This window comes from Oncorhynchus mykiss, chromosome 11 (genome assembly GCF_013265735.2).
Source record: "Oncorhynchus mykiss isolate Arlee chromosome 11, USDA_OmykA_1.1, whole genome shotgun sequence".
In the NCBI taxonomy this organism is placed as follows: Eukaryota; Metazoa; Chordata; class Actinopteri; order Salmoniformes; family Salmonidae; genus Oncorhynchus; species Oncorhynchus mykiss.
The window spans coordinates 22,139,189-22,163,270 of NC_048575.1; the positions used below are offsets into that span (position 1 = coordinate 22,139,189).

Consider the following 24,082-nt stretch of genomic DNA (forward strand, 5'->3'; position numbering starts at 1 on the left):
CACACACACACAGCTTTCTCAATCACACAGTGGTAAATTAACAGGAATATGTAAATGCATTAGATGAGCATTAGATGAAATTACCCAAGCTGGGCTGCTCCCTCCCAGCTAATATTCATGGCTAATTACCAGGTGCTGGTCGACTGTCTATCAACATGGTTGGTGAGGCGAGCAGACTTTACAAAGACCTGTTGGCCTAGGAGATGAGTGCAGAGACTGGAGTAATGTTCATGACTGAGAAAACAGTGTTGAACTTCATACGGGTGCTGAGGTTAACACCATCAGGCTTGACAATGTAATGCACAGAAATGAAGTTGTGAGTTTGTAGGAACTCGATAGGATTTTTTTATACTTTGAGTGTTAACTGTAGCCTTTGCAACAGGCAAGCTCAATCAACAGCTAAAGAATTTGAAATAATTAAATATAGTATTTGAACCCATGTCCGAATCCTGTACATGCATTACGCGTAGAAACTTTACTCCCTCCAGAGAAATGAGTAGGACTTTCCTCAAACATCTCACTCTTCAAGGTCATTTCTCTCTCTGCGTTCCTGTTGCTTTAATTCATCTTTATTTAAGGATTCATATCTAATTCTACCAGTGGGCCTAGATTACCCTTTTGTTATTGACTCTGGCACGGTGAAAGAAAACCTGTTGGATTATTTCAATTGACATTTTAATTTTTTTAGGCTCACAGCCGATTGCACACTGTGCAGCGAAGGTTTACTCACCACATCGATCTCCTGGACAATATTGAGGGTGGAAATCCCAGGATACATCATCACCCTGCGATGGCTCCTACCCAACTTCTATAAGAAACCAGGCCGTACGGCTGCTCTCTCTACACATGCTGCGAGAGAGCCGAGCACAATGTTAAAAGTTTACCAAAGTTCTGTTGAGGTTTGAGGCCCCAAAGTAATTCATACCTGTCTGGAGCTTTGCATGCTGGGAGCTAGAAAGCTAGAAATCCCTCGCTTAAAGGTCCAATGCAGCCGTTTTTATCTCAATATCAAATCATCTCTGGGTAAAAAATTAAGTACCTTACTGTGATTGTTTTCAATTAAAATGGTCCAAAACAAAAATAGCTTCTTGGCAAAGAGCCATTTCTCAAGAAAGAATCGTCCTCCTCTCTTACGCGGTCTCCCTCTCCTTCTCCCATCCTCTCCCTCCCTTTCTCTCTTCATCAGTATGCTGTCAGGTCATCTTCATACATCCCCTATGAGGAATCCCCCTTTAGGTGGGAGATAAAGATAAACATTATGTTCCATAATTCATCCCATTAATAAAGGAAGCATTTGCTTCTCAGATGTGGGAAAACATTATTCTCTGTGCTCTGAAGGGAATCGCTGGAGACACTATCTCATTGATTACAATATTCAATGGCGACATGTTGCACTACGGTAGTTGGTGCTACATATGGTTTAGTAGATAGCAAATAGTGGGTTGTATAATGTCAGAGGAAATAGCAATATTTTTTATTCATGCAATACCTTCAGTTGCACTCCCTATCAGTTTGATCGTTCTCGTTTGAACAGGCTCGACAGAAATGACTGGACTATTTTGGTGAATTGTATTTCTATGTTGTTATGCCTGTATTACAGAGCCAGTGGGTGGTAACTCCCATTCCCAAGAGTGTTATCATGCCTGTAAGACATTCAAAACACAGTCAGGCCTGGGACTCAGTCTGTTCTTCAGGTCAAACTGAACATCTTGTAAAACAAATGGCTATGTTAACCCCTGACACAAATACACACACACTTGAATAACTTGCACGTAAACAGATATGTATCTATGATAGATGTGGATGAATGCGGGCCGAGAACATAGATCTTCCTGCTTTCTCAGTGTTACTACGGGACCTTTTTCATTTCTATATTTTTATTTTGGGGCGGCAGGTAACCTAGCGGTTAGAGCGTTGGTCTACGAACCGAAATGGTTGCTGGATCGAATCCCTGAGCTGACAAGGTAGAAATTGGTCGTTCTGCCCCTGAACAAGACAGTTAACACATTGTTTTCCGGCAAGCAGTCATTGTAAATAAGAATTTGTTCTTAACTGACATGCCTAGTTAAATAAAAATATATATATATATTTTAAATGTGTTTAGTGCTGTTCTTGTCTATTATTGTTCTGTATCAGGTTGAGTAGCTGATGCATTTTCAACAGCTAATGGAGATCCTAATAAGATAACAATAACACACACACACACAGCTGAGTCAGGCCCACTAGGCCTGGGCTAATGATACACACTCATAGATGGATACCGGCCCGCCTTACTGGCTGTCTTGGAGCCGAAGGCCACCTGAGCCATATTAAAACCATGGTGTCACAGCGGGCACACACACACACACACTGCCGTGCTGTTTGGCATGCTGCTCTGTCGCCTTACGTTAGTACTGAAGAGTTACCCAGGGAATAGTTATATCCATACTGATCACTGCCCACACCCTTCTGGCCCTGAGAAATCAACAGGCAGGACATATATATTTGCCTTATATTGCCTCTTCCACATTTGTCCCCCCATAAATGCTTTTACAGCTCTACTAATGCCACTACGGGGAATAAGCAAGGCTACAGTGGATAAGATGAGGCCGAGATTTAGTTGGCGGTTCAGACAGCGCCGGACGAGTGATGAGGAAGGGACTGGTGTTGGGCCGTGTAGCGTTAGCATCGTTAGCATGCTGTGTGTGTGTGTGTGTGAAGGCATCACAGATGCTGCCTGTGTGTGCTCCCAAGCTGGGTCTAGTGAGAATATTCCTCAGCCTAATGTGACAACACCACCCCATTATACTCTCAACACATGCATTGAGTATACTGTAGAGAGTGTGACATGTCTGTTCCATGTGTTGTTGTTTTGCTGGTGAAGGATTGCATAATTCAAGCCCTGTACTGTACCACAGCTATGGTGTTATGTCTATACCAAGCCCTCTGAATACATAAGAAGCATGTTTGGTTGAATGAGGAAGCTCCCTCTGTGACTCTCTCTCTGTCTCTCTCTCACTCTCACTCTCTCGGTATTTCTGTCTGTCTCTCTCCCTCCGTCTCCCTCTCTTTCTGTGTGTCTCTCTCACTCTCTCTCCTCTGTTACTTACTATCGCTCTGTATCTCGCTCTCTCTCTGTGTCTCTCACGCTCTCTCTACCTGTGACTATCTCTCTGTGTCTCTCTCCATCTGTCTGTGTCTCTGTGTGTCTCTCTCTTTCCATGACTACAAAGTTGTTTATCAATGGGCAGCATTATTGAAAAGCACCTCCTGGCTGAAGCAAAAACAGATGACCATGGTGCTAATGCTTATCAGAGACATCCACTATAAATGATTCAAATGAATGACTTCATTTCAGTTTTAAATGCTACTCATTTGGACAACTTCATGAAACTTGCAGGGTTTAAAGCCATAAAATATGCATAGTAAAGCCATCACTCGTTGGATACTGAATAAGCACACCTTGGAATTGACAGATTTGCTCCAGGAAAGTCTTGTTAAACTGATTACAAGAGTACTCTCCAGAGTTGGCTGGGTTCTCTTTACACACTATGTGAAGCCACATCAGCAATATTAGGAGGGGTTGTAAAACAGGTTGTCATCATTGGGCCATGGCCAGGTAGCTGTAGAAAAACTACATGACAGTTGTCAGTAAAAATAAAAACGGAACTTGATATATTTCCAACTGGACATTTAATTGTATTTGACAAATGAGAACACATACATACAGTATATAATTAATGTAAATGTATGTATATTAGCGCTACATTTGAAGAGTCATGCAGAATATATAGTGCATGATCACATCTGACATGAAATTAACATTGATGATGTTTTTACACAGCTGTTGTTTGCATTTCACGACCCAAATTGATATGAGCCATAATAACACATGACATTTCTGTATCTCAGTACACAACTGTAGTATAATCTGGGCGGTTTGAGCCTTGAATACTGATTGGCTGACAGCCGTGGTATATCAGACCGTATACCATGGGTATGACAACATTGTATTTTTATTGCTCTAATTACATTGGTAACCAGTTTACAATAGCAATAAGGCACCTTGGGGGTTTGTGGTATACGGCCAATATACCACGTTGGCCATATACCACACCCCTTCGTGCCTTATTTCTTAATCATCATCTTTCCAAACCTCGATAGAAAGACCACTTGAAATACAGTAATGATACACAAACTATAATATCACAGTGTGGTATAAAGTGCAGTGTTATTAGCTCCTACTCTAGCTTAGAGTGTGTGTGAATGGCTATGACAGGGTCCGGGTCAGAGGCGCTGATGGTGAAGTGTGCTCTCCCATCCCCTCCAACGGTCACCTGTTTCCCCGAGCAACGCCCCCCTGACCTCTGACCGGAGATGACATCACAGTAGGTTCCTCTATGAAGGCCGGTGTACAGCGTCACATCCAGGGAACTGAATAATAGGAAATAGCTCAAAGTGTTACAAACAAGTACTGTAGGATGACTAATAGGTTATGGAATTGATTTCCGTACCCATTCAGAGATCATCTTATTAGTATTTGTCAATTCCATCAAACAGTGCTTCTCTTCCGATCAAAAATGGACCATCAAAATGTCCTCTAACAAATTAATTAATGGCATTCATTTAAATATATGCTAATGTGTTATCTACAACTTCTTCCATAAGGTGAAACGTACCAGATATCATTGTTGATAACTATGAAGCCTTGGTTGCCTCGTCCAAAAGCTATCTGGTTACCCCCATTGTCCCACCAGTTAGACAAGGGCTCTCCATCGACAACATTACGGAACATCACCATATTTCTACAAGGAGAGAGAGCAGTTCAGCAAAATAATAATCACCATCAAGCACACATAGAAAATAACTGTACATTGACCAGGCCAAAATACTCACATTACTGGATGGACAACGCTTTGTTCGAAGGGGACCTACATTAAAACTTCTTATAACACTTTCATAAGATGCTAATGTCAACATCCACATTTTTGAGACGCTTTCACACTTTTTTAAGAATGCTTTACACATTGCTTACGAACGTGTTATGAAGTCCTTGCTAAAGTACCCTTCAAATAAAGTGTTACCCTTTACAGTAGGTCAACACAATACTATTCAACATGATTGACTGACTGAGATCTGGAGGTGTAAACTGTCACCTGATTGTGGGCCATCTGTGTTCACACACCCAGCCCTCCCCACAGCTGCCGTCTGGCTGTATGGGGACAGGCTTGGTGGAGCCGTCAGGGAAGCTGGGAGGACCTATCCAATCATTCTGGTCCTGACAGACAGACAGGTAGCAAGACGAACAGCCCAACCGTGAGGCGAGCGGTCACATTGACCATAGTCATACACAATGTGAGAGGTTTAAGATCTAAAGTGTTGCGGTTTAACAGTTTAAGTCACCAGAACCTGTCTTTAAATAGTTTTAGACTGTCAGAAGCATACCTTTCCATCCACAACATGTTGATCCCACCGGTAGCTTGACATCACTCTCGTAACTCCATAAGGATGGGCCAGCATGAAAGCCACGGCCATTTTATACATTCTGAGGATATATGATAGAAATAATTTGTCTATACTTATACAACATCTATAATCAGATTCTACAGTATTTGTCCCAACCTGGGCTCCCAGAAGGTGAGGATGGAGGCCCCTCCTGCACCGTGCCCTCTCTGGTTGTCATGGTTATCCACAAACACCAATGCCTCGCCTGAGGGCAGCAGATCCCAGCTCTCACCACACGTTCTGAAACAACAGACTAGAAGCTAATTTTCACCTCAGAATAGTCTGAATTCTCACAGTATCACAAGTTGGTTCTCTTTCAGAGATGTTTTGTTCTCTCCATCAGAAAACCAGGGTTACGTAGTAACCTAGACAATATACTTTAGTCATTAATGCTGAGGGTTCAACATATATTTGAGAATTTGCTGATATACAATCTGCCATATTTATATACTTAGACCATGGCAATATGTTGTACTGTGTTATCCCCTCAAATGGCACCATTTTCCATTCATAATACACTAGATTTGACCAGCAGGGAACATAGGGCACTATATAGCGAATATGGTGCCATTTGGGAGGCATGCTAGATCATACTTGAGGTCAGAGAGTTTCCCTTGGTTCCACTTGCGGATGACAGAGCCCAGCATAGTACCATACTTGAACTCTGTGACAAGGCCCAGTCCACAGTATTCTGTCGCTTTTATCGGCTCGCCACCGAGGTCGATAACCTTGAAGAGAAAATGGGAATGTGTTGCTGTTGGATATGTAGTGTTTTTGCTAAATCCCACAAGTAAACGTGGTGCCCCCAGTAGACCTACAGCTTCAGTGTCAGAAGCTGATCGATAAATCCCTAAATCTGCAGCATTAATGTTTAATTGACACTTACAGGAAACGCATGACAAAAAGTATGTATGTATATATATATATATATATATATACAGTGCCTTGCGAAAGTATTCGGCCCCCTTGAACTTTGCGACCTTTTGCCACATTTCAGGCTTCAAACATAAAGATATAAAACTGTATTTTTTTGTGAAGAATCAACAACAAGTGGGACACAATCATGAAGTGGAACGACATTTATTGGATATTTCAAACTTTTTTAACAAATCAAAAACTGAAAAATTGGGCATGCAAAATTATTCAGCCCCTTTTCTGGAGAGAGTTTGCTGCACTGAAAGTAGTTTAGTGAGGATCTCTGAATGATCCAATGTTGACCTAAATGACTAATGATGATAAATACAATCCACCTGTGTGTAATCAAGTCTCCGTATAAATGCACCTGCACTGTGATAGTCTCAGAGGTCCGTTAAAAGCGCAGAGAGCATCATGAAGAACAAGGAACACACCAGACAGGTCCGAGATACTGTTGTGAAGAAGTTTAAAGCCGGATTTGGATACAAAGATTTCCCAAGCTTTAAACATCCCAAGGAGCACTGTGCAAGCGATAATATTGAAATGGAAGGAGTATCAGACCACCGCAAATCTACCAAGACCTGGCCGTCCCTCTAAACTTTCAGCTCATACAAGGAGAAGACTGATCAGAGATGCAGCCAAGAGGCCCATGATCACTCTGGATGAACTGCAGAGATCTACAGCTGAGGTGGGAGACTCTGTCCATAGGACAACAATCAGTCGTATATTGCACAAATCTGGCCTTTATGGAAGAGTGGCAAGAAGAAAGCCATTTCTTAAAGATATCCATAAAAAGTGTTGTTTAAAGTTTGCCACAAGCCACCTGGGAGACACACCAAACATGTGGAAGAAGGTGCTCTGGTCAGATGAAACCAAAATTGAACTTTTTGCAACAATGCCAAACATTATGTTTGGCGTAAAAGCAACACAGCTGAACACACCATCCCCACTGTCAAACATGGTGGTGGCAGCATCATGGTTTGGGCCTGCTTTTCTTCAGCAGGGACAGGGAAGATGGTTAAAATTGATGGGAAGATGAATGGAGCCAAATACAGGACCATTCTGGAAGAAAACCTGATGGAGTCTGCAAAAGACCTGAGACTGGGACGGAGATTTGTCTTCCAACAAGACAATGATCCAAAACATAAAGCAAAATCTACAATGGAATGGTTCAAAAATAAACATATCCAGGTGTTAGAATGGCCAAGTCAAAGTCCAGACCTGAATCCAATCGAGAATCTGTGGAAAGAACTGAAAACTGCTGTTCACAAATGCTCTCCATCCAACCTCACTGAGCTCGAGCTGTATTGCAAGGAGGAATGGGAAAAAATTTCAGTCTCTCGATGTGCAAAACTGATAGACATACCCCAAGCGACTTACAGCTGTAATCGCAGCAAAAGTTGGCGCTACAAAGTATTAACTTAAGGGGGCTGAATAATTTTGCACGCCCAATTTTTCAGTTTTTGATTTGTTAAAAAAGTTTGAGATATCCAATAAATGTCGTTCCACTTCATGATTGTGTCCCACTTGTTGTTGATTCTTCACAAAAAAATACAGTTTTATATCTTTATGTTTGAAGCCTGAAATGTGGCAAAAGGTCGCAAAGTTCAAGGGGGCCGAATACTTTCGCAAGGCACTGTATATAAAATATTTGCTAGACTAGCCTGCATGTTGGACAAATCACAGTACATAAAACATATGGGAAGCAATCAAAATTGATCCCATTCAGGCCAAAACAACAGAATACATAGCCATAGAAGTTGAGGACCAAAGCGCAGCGTGGTAAATGTTAATCTTAATTAATGAAAAAACTGAACACTGAATAACAAACAACAAAGAAACAACCGAAACAGTTCTGTCTGGTGCAGACACACAAAGACTGAAAATAACCACCCACAAACACAATGGAAAACAGGCTACCTAAATATGGTTCTCCATCAGGAACAACAATTGACAGCTGCCTCTGATTGAGAACCATACCAGGCCACACACAGAAATAGAACTAAAATAAGACAAACTAACATAGACAACCCACCCAACTCACGCCCTGACCATACTAAAACAAAAGACAAAACAAAGGAACTAAGGTCAGAACGTGACAACAATAAGTCAACATATGGACATTTCTCATTCCCACCTCTTGGTAAATGAGTGGTCTGGATCCTTGTGTGAACCAGGTGGTGTTGAGGTTGTGAAGTCTGCTGTAGATGTTCTTCAGGTCCTCAGGCCACATGTGTTTACCTGCGTCCACCCTGAAACCTGCTATACCCATATCCACCAGTCTGTTCATGTAGTCCACTATCCTTTCCCTCACATGCTCCTTGTCCTGAGCCAGATCCAGAAGACCTAGCAGACGACAGTTACGCACCTGGTGGGTTGAAATGCCAAAGCAATACAGTGTATGATCTCTGGGTTTATATTACATTACATTATTTTTTTAAAGAGGTTTGCAGAGAGAGAGAACATAATACGTCTCCATCAGTGTCTAGTGGTATTTACAAGGAGTTATGCTTCTTATTTTCTCTCTGAAATAATACCTGATAAATGTCTTGGTAAGTCTCAATATTTCTGCTGCTGGTGGTGCATTTGTCATCGTTGAAGTGGGAAGCAGAGTAGGGCACAGATGGGAACTCCCTCTTGCTGGCATTGAAGTATGAGCCACAGGTCGAACGGTGTCTGCCCTCCCCCTCGCCCGCGCCAGACATACACATGTGATTAATGACCACGTCTGCATAGATCTTCACCTGCAGAGGGAGATGTGTTCATAACTACACTAATACTGATGCACAAATGTTTTTCACTATTCAAACGGATATCACATCCATTCATGGCTGTAGTTCATGCTATTTTAAATGGACCTACAATGGAGAGACCTAAAGGCATTTAGTACAGTGCAGCCGTGCTCCCACCTGCAAGTGTTCACATCCACATGCATACCTGAAATTCACACCCGAACTTTATATTTAAATATTATTCATATCTTATACAGTGCCTTCAGTATTCCACACCCAATGACGTATTCCACATTTTCTTGTGTTACAGTCTGAATTCAAAATGGATTAAATATACTGAACAAAAATAGAAACATGTAAAGTGTTGGTCCCATGTTTCATGAGCTGAAATAAGATTGCAGAAATGTTCCATACGCACAAAATGCACAAATTGGTTTAGATCCCTTTTAGTGAGAATTTCTCATTTTCCAAGATAATCCATCCACCTGACAAGTGTGGCATATCAAGAAGCTGATAAAACAGCATGATCACTATAACAGATGCACCTTCTGCTGGGGGCAATAGAAGGCCACTCTAAAATGCACAGTTTAGCCACACAACACAATCCCACAGACATGTCGCATTTTGAGGGAGCGTACAATTGGTTGACTGCAGGAAAGGAAAAATGTTGACTGCAGGAATGTCCACCAGAGCTGTTGCCAGATAATGTATTGTTAATTTCTCTACCATAAGCCGCCTCCGATGTTGCTTTAGAGAATTTGGCAGTACGCTCAACCGGCCTCACAAACGCAGACTACATGCAACCAAGCCAGCCCAGGACCTCCACATCCAGCTTCTTCACCTGCGGGATCATCTGAGACCAGCCACCCGGACAGCTGATGAAACTGAGTTTGCACAACCGAATAATTTCTACACATAAATACTCAGCATACTCGTCATCCTCACCAGGGTCTTGACCTGACTGCAGTTCTGCTTCGTAACCGATGTCAGTGGGCAAATGCTCACCTTCGCCACTGGCATGCTGGATGAATTCCGGTTTCAACTGTACCGGGCAGATGGCAGACAGTGTGTACGGCGTTGTGTGGGCAAGCGGTATGTCAACGTTGTGAACAGAGTGCCCCATGGTGGCGGTGGGGTTATGATATGCGCCTTACGGATTGTGGTTGTTGTGGCTGGCTGTTCATAAATGTAAATGTGTATTTAAACCCAATAATGGTTGAATTCAAGAAATGTAAAGTGCCTATCACTCATTGTTTTTGAAACCAGTGGACAGCTGTTGAAAAAATGCACTCTTGCAACAGATGATATGCGGATCCCAGACTACGAAATAAAAGTAGGGCTTTTATTACGCAATCTAATTCATGCTGATTAAACAAATACACCCATAGACGTAATGGACACATGCTCGAACTCACACTTTTGATAGACTTAAAAAGGGCCATCGGTAGTTGCTACATCCATTTTTGGAATTATAAATTATATATATAAACACACAGTACCAGTCAAAAGTTTGGACATACCTACTCATACCAGGGTTTTTCTTTATTTGTACTATTTTGTACATTGTGAACAATAGCGAAGACATCTAAACTATGAAATAACACACATGGAATTATGTAGTAACCAAAAAAGTGTTAAACACATTCAAATATATTTTATATTTGAGATTCTTCAAAGTAGCCATCCTTTGCTTTGATGACAGCTTTGCACACTCTTGGCATTCTCTCAATCTAGCGTCATGAGGTAGTCACCTAGAATGCATTTCAATTAACAGGTGTGCCTTGTTAAAAGTCCATTTGTGAAATTTCTTTCATTCTTAATGCGTTTGAGCTAATCAGTTGTGTTGTGACAAGGTATGGGTGGTGTACAGAAGATATCCCTATTTGGTAAAAGACCAAGTCCATATTAGGGCAAGAACAGCTCAAATAAGCAAGGCGAAATGACAGTCCATCATTACTTGAAGACATGAAGGTCAGTCAATCCAGTGCAGTCGCAAAAACCATCAAGCACTACGATGAAACTGGCTCTCATGAGGACCGCCACAGGAAAGGAAGAGCCAGAGTTACCTCTTCTGCAGAGGATAAGTTCATTAGAGTTAACTGCACCTCTGATTGCAAATAAATTATTCAGAGAGTTCAAGAAACAGACTCATCTCAACATCAACTGTTCAGAGGAGACTTGGTTCCAACCACCGTGTCTTTGTGAGACCGAGAATAGGTGAACGAATGATCTCTGCATGTGTGGTTCCAACCGTGAAGCATGGAGGTGGTGGTGTGATGGTGCTTTACACGTTTGTATATTACACAAATATTGTATATTACATAAATAAATATATATATATATATATATATATATATATATATATTACACATGTTTGTAAACATTGTAAATGTAAACAAACAATGTATAGCCTCATAACTTGGTTAAAACCATAATTTTGATATAATGAAAGGTCAGTCCTTGCATCCATAGCTCTGTCTATTCATCTGAGAGTGGTTACATTTCGCCAGGACCATTCCTCAGCGTTTTACGAAAACAGATGCGGGTCGACCGTTTGTTATTGTTTCATCTGTAAATTTGCCCTTTAAATAGGTGCATTATCAAGATATCAAAGTATCACCAACAAAAAGGTAAATAATAAGCCTATAGCAAATACAGCATATGGCATTCATTTTTAACATGTAAATAGCCCTTTGCAGTTGTGCTCAAAGCATGCCATTCCATGAGCACAACAATTATTTTTCAACTCAAATCGATGAGCCCAATCAGTCCTTCATAACGGCAAAATCATAAACAGAGTAGGCCTGGCTAATAAGTCCTTAGCTCTGGGGTTATGCTCAGGTAAAACAATTTGGCTAATGTATACTTCCATATTTCCAAGTCCTATTTTTGAAGATCAAGGGGTACAACATTTATTGGAACGACTGGAATTCTGAGAGACGTTGGTTTTTAATGTAAAGACATAATTGAATCGTATTGTTATATGTAGTAGAAAGCGATGGGTTACAAGAAGCCTACATAACCAACCCATAAAGTAAAATGTAACATCCATATATGGCCTGCTATATGAACTTTAACATGAATGTATCCTGCAATAGATGTTGTTTAATTGGTGACATACATTTGTCTTCTTCTAATGCCTCTTAAGGGGAAAGTAATCTAAAAGTTACTGAATGTAATCAGATTACATTAATGAGTTTGGGTAATCCAAAGGTTACATTACTGATTATAATTTTGGACAGGTAACTAGTAACTGTAACAGATTACATTTAGAAAGTAACCCACCCAACCCTGGATATGGGCAGGCATAAGCTAGGGACAACGAACACAATTGTGTTTTATCGATGGCAATTTGAATGCACAGAGATAACGTGATGAGATCCTGAGGTCCAATGTCGTGCCATTCATTCAACGCCATCACCTCATGTTTCACCATGTCGCAAGGATTTGTACACAATTCCTGGAAGCTAAAAATGTCCCAGTTCTTCCATGGTCTGCATACTCACCAGAAATGTCACCCGTTGAGCAGGTTTGGGAGGCTTTGAATTTACGTGTATTCCAGTTCCTGCCAATATCCAGCAACTTCGCACGGCCATTGGAGAGGATCGGGACAACATTCCACAGGCCACAATCAACAGCCTGATCAACTCTATATGAAAGGAGATGTGTCACACTGCATGAGGCAAATGGTGGTCACACCTGATACTGACTGGTTTTCAGGTATCTGTTGGTATCTGTTGCCAACAGATGCATATCAGTATTCCGAGTCATGTGAAATCTATAGATTAGGGCATAATGAATATATTTCAATTGACCGATTTCCTTTTATGAACTGTAACTCAATAAAATCATTGAAATTGTTGCATTTATATTATTACTCAGTGTAAATACAAATTCTCACCTAGCTACACAGAATACCCCATAATGACAGAGTGAAAACATGTTTTAGACATTTTTGCAAATGTTTGGAAAAATGAATATACAGAAATAGCTAATTTACATAAGTATTCACACCCCGGAGTCTATACATGTTTAAATAACCTTTGGCAGCGATTATAGCTGTCAGTCTTTCTGGGTAAGTCTGGGTAAATCATTTCCACATAATTTTTTCAAATTCTTCAAGCACTGTCAAGTTGGTTGTTGATCATTGTTAGGCAGTCATTTCCAAGTCTTGCCATATATTTTCAAGCCGATTTCAATCAAAACTGTAACTAGACCACTCAGGAAAAATGTATGACGTTTTGGTAAGCAACTCCAGTGTATTTAGTTGAAGTTGGAAGTTTACATAAACTTAGGTTGGAGTCATTAAAACTCGTTTTTCAACCACTCCACAAATGTCTTGTTAGCGAACTACAGTTTTGGCAAGTTGGTTAGGACATCTATTTTGTGCATGACACAAGTAATTTCTTCAACAATTGTTTACAGACAGAATATTTCACTTAGAATTCACTGTATCACAATTCCAGTGGGACAGAACTTTACATACACTAAGTTGACTGTGCCTTTAAACAGCTTGGAAAATTCTAGAAAATGATGTCATGGCTTTAGAAGCTTCTGATAGGCTTATTGACAACATTTGAGTCAATTGGAGGTGTACCTGTGGATGTATTTCAAGGCCTACCTTCAAACGCAGTGCCTCTTTGCTTGACATCATGGGAAAATTAAAAGAAATCAGCCAAGACTTCAGAAAAATAATTGTAGACCTCCACAAGTCTGGTTCATCCTTGGGAGCAATTACCAAATGCCTGAAGATACCAAGTCCATCTGTACAAACAATAGTAAGCCAGTTTAAACACCATGGGACCACGTAGCCGTCATACCACTCAGGAAGGAGACGCGTTCTGTCTCCTAGGGATGAACGTACTTTGGTGCGAAAAGTACAAATCAATCACAGAACAACAACAAAGTACCTCGTGAAGATGCTGGAGGAAACAGGTACAAAAGTATCTATATCCACAGTAAAACGAGTCCTATATCGACATAACCTGAAACGCTGCTTAGCAAGGAAGAAGCCAATGCTCCAAAACCGCCATAAAAAAGCTGCACATGGGGACAAAGATCGTACTTTTTGGAGAAATGTCCTCTGGTCTGATGGAACAAAAAAATAACTGTTTGGACATAATGAACTTTGTTATGTTTGGCGTAAAAAGGGGGAGGCTTGCAAGCTGAAGAACACCATCCCAATTGTGAAGCACCCCCTCATGTTGAGGGGGTGCTTTGCAGCAGGGGGGACTGGTGCACTTCACAAAGTAGATGGCATCATGAGGTAGGAAAACTATGTGGATATATTGAAGCAACATCTCAAGACATCAGTCAGGAAGTTAAAGCTTGGTTGCAAATGGGTCTTCCAAATGGACAATGACCCCAAGCATACCTCCAAAGTTGTGGCAAATTGGCTTAAGGACAACAAAGTCAAAGTATTAGGGAGGCCATCACAAAGCCCTGACCTCAATCCTATAGAAAATGTGTGGGCAGAGCTGAAAAAGGAGGCCAATACACCTGACTCAGTTACACCAGCTCTGTCAGGAGGAATGGGCCAAAATTCACCCAACTTATTGTGGGAAGCTTGTGGAAAGCTACCGAAATGTTTGACCCAAGTTAAACAATTTAAAGGCAATGCTACCAAATACTAATTGTGTGTATGTAAAGTTCTGACGCACTGGGAATGTAATGAAATAAATAAAAGCTGAAATAAATCACTCTCTATACTATTATCCTAACATTTCACATTCTTAAAATAAAGTGGTGATCCTAACTGACCTAAGACATGGAATTTTTACAAGGATTAAATGTCAGGAATTGTGAAAAAATGAGTTTAAATGTATTTGGCTAAGGTGTATGTAAACTTCTGACTTCAACTGTATACGGCCTTGTGTTTTAGGTTATTGTCCTGCTGAACGGTGAATTTGTCTTCTAGTGTCTTCTAGCACACAAAACCAGGTTTTCCTCTATGATTTTGCCTGTGCTTAGCTCTATTCTGTTTCTTTTTATCCTAAAAAAAACTTCCTATTCCTTGCTAATGAAAAGCATACCCATAAAATGATGCAGCCACCACCAAACTTGAAAATATGAAGAATGGTACTCAGTAATGTGTTGGATTTTCCCCAAACATAACTCTTTGTATTGAGGATAAAGTTAATTTCTTTGCCACATTTTTTGCGGGTTTACTTTAGTGCCTTATTGCAAAAAATATTGAAGTTTTGGAATATTTTGTATTCTGTACAGGCTTCCTTTTTTTCACTCCGTCATTTAGTTAGTATTGTGGAGTAACTACAATGTTGTTGATCCATCCTCAGTTCTCTCTTATCACAACCTCTTGAAGCTTTTTATTTATGGAAAAATAACGTTCCCAAAGTAAACGGCCTATTTCTCAGGACCAGATGCTAGAATATGCTTAGGATAGAAGACACTCTAAAGTTTCCAAAACTGTAAAAATATTGTCTGTGAGTATAACAGAACTGATATTGCAGGCGAAAGCCTGAGAAAAATCCAATCAGGAAGTGACTCTTATTTTGAAACCTCTGTGTTCCTATGCATCCCTATTGACCATTGAAAGGATATCAACCAGATTCCTTTTTCTGTGGCTTCCCTAAGGTTTTTCCTACAGCCTTTAGCCGTAGTTTCAGGCCTTTATTTTAAAGAATGAGTGTAAACGTCCACATTGCGTAAGTGGTCAGTTGTTGGCTCTCAGTGTGATTTTTGCGCAAAACAGAGAGGTAGCCATTTTTCCTCCCGGTCCTAGTGAAAAGCCAACTGTCCCGGTTGATATATTATCGAATAGATATTTGAAAAACACCTTGAGGATTGATTATAAAAAACGTTTGACATGTTTCTGTCGATATTATGGATATAATTTTGAATTTTTGTCTGCGTTGTCGTGACCGCTATTTCCGGTGGATTCCTGGGCATAACGCATCAAACTAACGGAGGTATTTGGATATAAAAAAATATCTTTATGGAACAAAAGGAACATTTGCTGTCTAACTGGGAGTCTCGTGAGTGAAAACATCCGAAGATCAAAGGTAAACAATTAATTTGATTGCTTTTCTGATTTTCGTGACCAAGTTACCTGTCGCTAGGTGTACATAATGTTTTGTTGGTATATCGATAAACTTACACAAACGCTTGGATTGTTTTCGCTGTAAAGTATCATTTCAAAATCTGAGACGACAGGGTGATTAACAAAAGGCTAAACTGTGTTTCGCTATATTTCACTTGTGATTTCATGAATATGAACATTTTCTAGTAAGATTATTTGACCGTTGCGCTATGCTATTTAGCGTAGTTGATGACAATTATCCCGGATCCGGGATGGGTGGTTCCAATAGTTAAACTCTGTAACTGTTTTCAAATCACCATTGGCCTCATGGTGAAATCCCTGAGCGGTTTCCTTCCTCTCCGACAACGGAGTTCGGAAGGGCACCTGTGTCTTTGTATTGACTGGGTGTATTGATATACCATCCAAAGTGTAAATAATAAGGTCACCATCCTCAAAGGGATATTCAATGTCTGTTTTTTTATTTTATCCATCTACTGTACCAATGGGTGCCCTTCTTTCCAATAGGTGCCCTTCCTTGCGAGGCATTGGAAAACCTCCCTGGCCATTGTGGTTGAATCTGTGTTTCCAATTCACTGCTCGACTGAGGGACCTTACAGATAGTTGTATGTGTGAAGTACAGAGATGAGGTAGCCATTCAAATATCCTGTTAAGTACTATTATTGCAGTCCATGCAACTTACTTTACTTGTTAAGCAAATTTTTACTCCTGAACTTATTTAGGCTTGCCATAACAAATGGGATGAATACCTATTGACTAATTTCTGCTTTTTATTTTTAATTAATTTGTAAAAGAAAATCTAAAAACATAATTCAATTTTGACATTATGGGGTATTGTGTGTAGGTTAGTGACACAAAATCTCAATTGAATCCATTTTAAATTCAGGCCTTAACAGAACAACATGTGGAAAAAGTCAGAGGGTGTGAATACTACATGTTGTGTCTTAATTTAAGGCTCTCGTTCACACTATTCAAATATATTTACACAATGAGGTCAAAACGCATGCAGTATCTGTAGGCAGTCCTGTTCCTTCCTTAACATTTAAAACAGAAATTTGGTACATCCCTCTCGTACAAATGAGTTAAATTATGTCTCCTCTCAAGCAATCCATTGCATAACCCATTATGCAATAACCCATTGCATAACCAATGAGATGATAACAAATGAGATGAGAAATGATTGAGCCAAGACATCTTTCTCAAAATGTATATAACCATGTCCATTTTTCCTTCTATAAATTAATTCAAAGGAATCCTGTTCCATCATCATTACCCCGACATTGTTGCACCTGCAGACCATGTCTCGGAGCTCCTGTTGGGTTCCAGAGCGGGAACAGAGGTTGTAGCTGACTGGCTGGTACCTCTCCCACCACGGTCTCCATGGTTTAGTCACCACCACGTTCTCACTGGGAGGGGAGATCTAGTACAAGACATTTCTATGAAGAATATAGTCTGTAAAATGTATCACTTATCAGTCAGTTTCTATGAGGAATACCTACTGTGCATGTGCATCAGTGGAGGCTGGTGAGAGGAGCTATTGGAGGGCGGGCTCACTGTTATGGCTGGAATGGAATAAATGGAACAGAGTCAAATGTGGTTTCCATATGTTTGATGTGTTCGATACTGTTCCATTTATTCCATTTCAGCGGTGGAGGCTACTGAAGGGAGGACGGCTTATCATAATGTTTGGAATGGAGTTAATGGAATGGTACCAAACACAAGTGGTTGATACTATTGACTCCATTCCAGCCATTATTATGAGCAGTCCTCCCCTCAGCTGCCTCCATTGATGTGCATCTATACTGTATGTACATATTATCTATATTATAGTGTTAACAGTAGTGTTAACAGTGGAGGCTGGGTCATCAGATCTTATACCTAAATGGTGTAATAGACTTTAAAAGTAGAAGCGGTCTTCCAACAGAAATACAATGTGATTTTACTGTACTGTTGCCTGGTAGAAAAACACATGAGCCTACCTGCACTCCATCAAATCCATTGGGTCCCAGATATCGCTCACACTCTTCAGCTATGTCATTCCAGCGCCACTCAAACAGGTGGACTATGGTTGACCTGCCCTGCTGGATGTGATGCTTTGTGTGACTTTTAGACTGGTACTGGGAGAGGCCTACTCCAAGACCCAGAGCCAACAGGCAGCCACATAGTTTAGCTTTTACCTGGTGGAAGCAATGACACCAGTGAATGATTGTGAATGATTAATTGATTACAATACCTAGGTTTCCATCCAACTGGCGAAAGAGATTTTCATGTGAATATTCTAAAATCTGTATAAAAATGATATGCAAATGTTCCCTCCAGAGGTGTGTTCATCAACACTGACTTGTTGTGTATAAAAGGCCGTGAGTGATAATGCAGTATACATTAAAAAAAAAACTTTTGGTCCTGGGTAGAGCAGCGGTCAAAAGCACTGCACTGCACAACCGGCTGTGACCGGGAGCCCCATTGGTCTGCGAACAATTGGCCCATTGCCGTCCGGGGTAGTGAATGGTTTGACCGGTGGGGCTTTTGTTGGCTCATCATGCTCTAGCGACTCCTTGTGACAGGGCCGGCGCCTGCAAGCTGACTCCGGTCGTCAGTTGAACTGTGTTTCCTCCGACACATTGGTGCGGCTGACATCCTGGTCAAGCGAGCAGAGTGATAAGAAGTAGGCGACCAGGTGGGTCATGTTTCGATGGACACATGGCTCGACCTTCGCCTCTCCCGAGCCCATTGAGGAGTTGCAGAGATGAGCCAAGGGATCAAATTCGGGGAGAAAACGGGTTAAAAAAAATATGATAGTACTGGTACGATGACCACATGGGAATACCAGGTGCAGTAAGAGCAATTTTAAAAAATGTTTTATTATAATAATTACAAAAAAACATAAAAATAAATACATACACATGGTTAAGTTCCCATGTATGCAATAAAAAAAATCTAAGTTAAATTGATTTCCATCACATTTTCAACTCTACCAATGGTTTTGTCACAAAAACTGATATGGATAAAACGGCTGGCAGATAGCGATATTAAGTTGTTTTATCTTACTGTACAAAGGGAATGCATGCATATGAGCTATACATTCGTTTCCCCTGTGGACCGGTTTGTACATAAACCATTCTCTATTCAGGCTGCAAAGATGACGATTACCTCCTTAACTCGATTTAATGGCAAGAAAACAAAAATATATAAAAAAAGGGAAATATGCATACGTTCTTTATAAAGCACCATTTTCCATCACCATGCTATGGCTAATGCTTCCCTAGTTCAGCCAGGGGTAAACAACAGACTTCAGCAACCTGATTGACTGAACGTAATATCCGGGACTAGGCATTCGCCACATGCTGGTGGAAAATGTTGTATCACCAAGTAGTCATATTTTCCGTATTTTTCCGCCTTTTCATTCAATCAAATTTAGGAGGAAATATATGTCTTTGGAGCCTGAATGAAAACGGTTTATTCACGAACCGATCCACAGCGGATACAAGTGTATAGCCATCTGCATGCATTCACTTGGACAATCAAATGAAACGACTCAATATCGCCATCAGCCGGCTAGATACACGCCAGATCACTTCTATTTTATTATTGGTAGCCAAGCACCGATGTCACCAGCATAATTCAAATAGCCCACCCTCGATATTTAGTGGACATGTGCATGAAGCTCACCGCCGAGCACCTAACCACCATAAATTAAGTCACGAAATAAGTTATAAAGTTCATAATGTATTCCATTTGTCTATAAACGCTGCATGTTTTTCCACGTGGTAACATGAAACATCGCGTGATGGTTTTTATATGATCAAATCCGCACAAAAGCGTTGCCACCGCAATTGTCGCATAATCCATTTCAGCGACAAAAAAGATCCCACCTTGTCTTGCAAGTATTACGTTTAGTCAAAATAGGGACATTTTACAGACAAAGTTGCTGCAGCCATAAGGCCTGTAGTGAAACCTCAACGTGAGATAAGGAAACCCCACGAACACGAATACAAGTCCTACAACCAATTACATGGGAATGATTGAACAAACGTGTCAATGCAATAGAAAACATCAAATCTAGAAGAAAAAAACATTCATTTGCAAAGGATACTAGTTTGTCTGTTCACAATTTTTGGCAGTGATAAAGGCCTGTCACACCAGATATTTCTAACTAGTGTGTTAGTATCTCATTCAATACCACATCTGCAGTAGCCCTATTGTTCTAAATGGCTCACCTTCATGTTTGCTCATCAGATCCATGCAGTCCAGTTGCAAGCTGCTTCTCAGACAACACAGCCAGTCTGTGCAGCATTTGAAGGGGGTTGTTTATAACAGGCCCTTAAAGCAGGGAGCTGTTCCTCTTCTGAAGCCCACAGATCAGGCACCCTCGTTGGGCAGGGCAGTAACCAAGATACCCAGGTCAGTATGTCTACCAGTAGTTGCAAGTCATGCAAACGCTACCATACATTGCGAATACCATATATAGGTGCTTAAGATATGAATGGGTGACTGATTATCTTCATGAATCGAGGCATGGAACACCGAGGTAAAGACAGTTTCAGGTGGGATATTCGCCTGTAGTTTTCCTCACGTCCACCAACAGCAGTTAGGGACCGTCAAATTAGTGACAAATTACATTTTTAAAATTTCAATAGCTTTTTAACCATTTCTCCCAAACACTTTCAAAACTGGTTGTAGCTAACCCGATGGCACACTATTTAGTTTGTCCATTTTCATCTCACGTGGTTTTACATGAATTTTTCAACATTTAGAATTTCAATAGCTCCTTGGTCATGTGACCTAATGTCCGCTGACTACCCTTCTATATTGCACACACTTGTTTGTGTACTGTAAAATCATACAGTGTAACGTACATTTTTCATAGTTTCAAATTTGCAATAGCTCCTTGGTCATGTCAATTACACACCTAAGAAGCATCCAGTGGATATACACCCATATTGCATAACCTCTGGTCATGTATCTTCTATATTGTTGTACATTATTATTTGTTTGACAATTAGGGGGTTCAGTCCAGTGTTGTGTTTGCCCTTTTCTTTAATATTTATCTACAATAATTGGTAGTTCTAAGTACTTATTTTCCCTATTTTTTTGTATTTTTCCACAGTATTTAACAATAGGAGAGAGACAGATAATATCTCATTTCGTCGTTAATATCAACCATAAAGGAAAAGGGCAAAGTACGAGAGTCATGCTATTAATTGTCCAAAGCAGGGATGGAGAGAGTGAGCTGGTGAGGTAGGCTGCAGTGGGTTTGCCGGTCAATACATATACTGAACATGTAACCACAGTAATGGTGGCCAGTAAATCAATTAATACAAACATAATATTGACAAATTAAACAAATTGTAGACCTTTAATCTTTTCCAAAATGCCAACAGACACTTAACTTCAATTAAGTATGAAACATTTCACCGTGTTAACTTTCTCTTTATCCCTGGTTGATGTACATGTCAGCCTCTTCAGTGTGGATGGGGTATAGCATACATTTTCAACAACAAAGACTGCACTTCCAGTTTGTGTTCTTTACTCTGTTGAGCTCTTTTGTCTTCATTCCTAGTTACAGCACATGGAACCTCAGTTGGCATGCAAAACATTCAATCAAAACAAAACAAAGTGTAACACGTTATAAATAATATCAAATATCAATGCAGTATGACAAATTAGCCATCCATTGTGTTATATCATAAATTGTCTTACATGCCGTCACTGTTGTCAAAATATTATAAGCATGTTAAATAAAGTTACTAACCCAGTCAGTCTTTGGGCCACATCCAGGTTCTTTATCAGTGGCACACATGAAGCAGTTGTTGGCTTTGTTGAACTCTGAAATCATAGTCATGAAGTGAACATATGGCTGTCCCACACAACTACATAAAAATAAAGAATTGACATTTACTTTGAATTAAATATCATTACATACCAGACATTTTTAGTATATCCTCAGCCATTTCTTTTCGCAGTTGCTCCATGTGTTTTTGAAGGTTCCATATCAATTTGGCAGGGGATGTTGGAGAATTTCAGAGCAATAGAGTTTTTGACCTAATTGTCACATAACAGCTAACCATTCATTATTGAAAATATAACTATCAAACCTGCATTACAAAGACCACACAGCTGAAGGTGTCCTGCTGCAAGGTGGGAGTTATTTTCCCTCCTTTACACTTTATGTCCGCCCAGTCGTCTTTTCCATGGCAGGATCTTCTCATTTTGAAGTATTCTCTTTTTTATGAAAAAATAATGGCATTTTGATTAGTTATAAGCAAATTAATACACAAGCCGAATTTGTATGCTGTTTTCCATATCACTATAATCTAGTAGTAATTTATAAGTAGAGGTCATTTCCTGTATGCCCCATTCCACACACAGCCTAAATTATTGGCACTGAACCATTTACAGGACAATAAAAGTAGCATATAGGATCCAACCCTATCACAGAGTGAATAAATGTACAGTCGTGGCCAAAAGTTTTGAAAATGACACAAATATTAATTTTCACAAAGTCTGCTGCCTCAGTTTGTATGATGGCAATTTATATATACTCCAGAATGTTAGGAAGAGTGATCGGATAAATTGCAAATAATTGCAAAGTCCCTCTTTGCCATGCAAATGAACTGAATCCCAAAAAACATTTCCACTGCATTTCAGCCCTGCCACAAAAGGACCAGCTGACATCATGTCAGTGATTCTCGTTAACACAGGTGTGAGTTTTGACGAGGACAAGGCTGGAGATCACTCTGCCATGCTGATTGAGTTCGAATAACAGACTGCAAGCTTCAAAAGGAGGATGGTGCTTGGAATTATTGTTCTTCCTCTGTCAATCATGGTTACCTGCAAGGAAACACGTGCAATCATCATTGCTTTGCACAAAAAGGACTTCAGGCAAGGATATTGCTGCCAGTAAGATTGCACCTAAATCAACCATTTATCGGATCATCAAGAACTTCAGGGAGAGCGGTTCAATTGTTGTGAAGAAGGCTTCAAGGCGCCCAAGAAAGTCCAGCAAGCGCCAGGACCGTCTCCTAAAGTTGATTCAGCTGTGGGATCGGGGCACCACCAGTACAGAGCTTGCTCAGGAATGGCAGCAGGCAGATGTGAGTGCATCTGCACGCACAGTGAGGCAAAGACTTTTAGAGGATGGCCTGGTGTCAAGAAGGGCAGCAAAGAAGCCACTTCTCTCCAGGAAAAACATTAGGGACAGACTGATATTCTGCAAAAGGTACGGGGATTGGACTGCTGAAGACCGGGGTACTGTCATTTTCTCTGATGAATCCCCTTTCCGATTGTTTGGGTCATCCGGAAAAAAGCTTGTCCGGAGAAGACAAGGTGAGCGCTACCATCAGTCCTGTGTCATGTCAACAGTAAAGCATCCTGAGACCATTCATGTGTGGGGTTGCTTCTCAGCCAAGGGAGTGAGCTCACTCATAATTTTGCCTAAGAACACAGCTATGAATAAAGAATGGACCAACATGTCCCCCGAGAGCAACTTCTCCCAACCATCCAGGAACAGTTTGGTGACGAACAATGTCTTTTCCAGCATGATGGAGCACCTTGCCATAAGGCAAAAGTGATAACTAAGTGGCTCGGGGAACAAAATATCGATATTTTGGGTCTGTGGCCAGGAAACTCCCCAGACCTTAATCCCATTGAGAATGTGTGGTCAATCCTCAAGAGGCTGGTGGACAAACAAAAACCCACAAATTCTGACAAACTCCAAGCATTGATTATGCAAGAATGGGCTGCCATCAATCAGGACATGGCCCAGAAGTTAATTGACAGCATGCCAGAGTGGATTGCAGAGGTCTTGAAAAAAAGAAGGGTCAACACTGCAAATATTGACTCTTTGCATCAACTTCATGTAATTGTCAATAAAAGCCTTTGACACTTATGAAAT

The 24,082-nt window shown here is 40.5% G+C and overlaps 1 protein-coding gene across 4 annotated transcripts; it reads right to left on the reverse strand.

The window, feature by feature from the left end:
- Positions 1-3,649: 3,649 nt before the first annotated feature.
- On the reverse strand, positions 3,650-22,809 carry LOC110535477 (alpha-amylase). 4 transcript variants are annotated; one of them, XM_021620493.2, is made up of 13 exons: positions 22,112-22,809; positions 21,941-22,014; positions 20,406-21,744; positions 18,168-18,365; positions 17,462-17,608; positions 8,937-9,143; positions 8,537-8,767; positions 6,079-6,212; positions 5,602-5,724; positions 5,425-5,524; positions 5,136-5,257; positions 4,659-4,784; positions 3,966-4,413 (listed from the first exon to the last, which is right to left on the reverse strand). In XM_021620493.2, exons 3-13 carry the CDS (start codon positions 20,409-20,411, stop codon positions 4,221-4,223), a joined length of 1,587 nt encoding a protein of 528 aa, XP_021476168.2. In that variant the 5' UTR covers positions 20,412-21,744; positions 21,941-22,014; positions 22,112-22,809; the 3' UTR covers positions 3,966-4,220. The 4 variants fall into 4 exon arrangements, with proteins under 4 accessions (XP_036791067.1, XP_021476168.2, XP_021476166.2 ...); XM_021620491.2 differs by having other exon boundaries at positions 20,406-22,014; XM_021620492.2 differs by having other exon boundaries at positions 21,941-22,809.
- Positions 22,810-24,082: the final 1,273 nt, after the last annotated feature.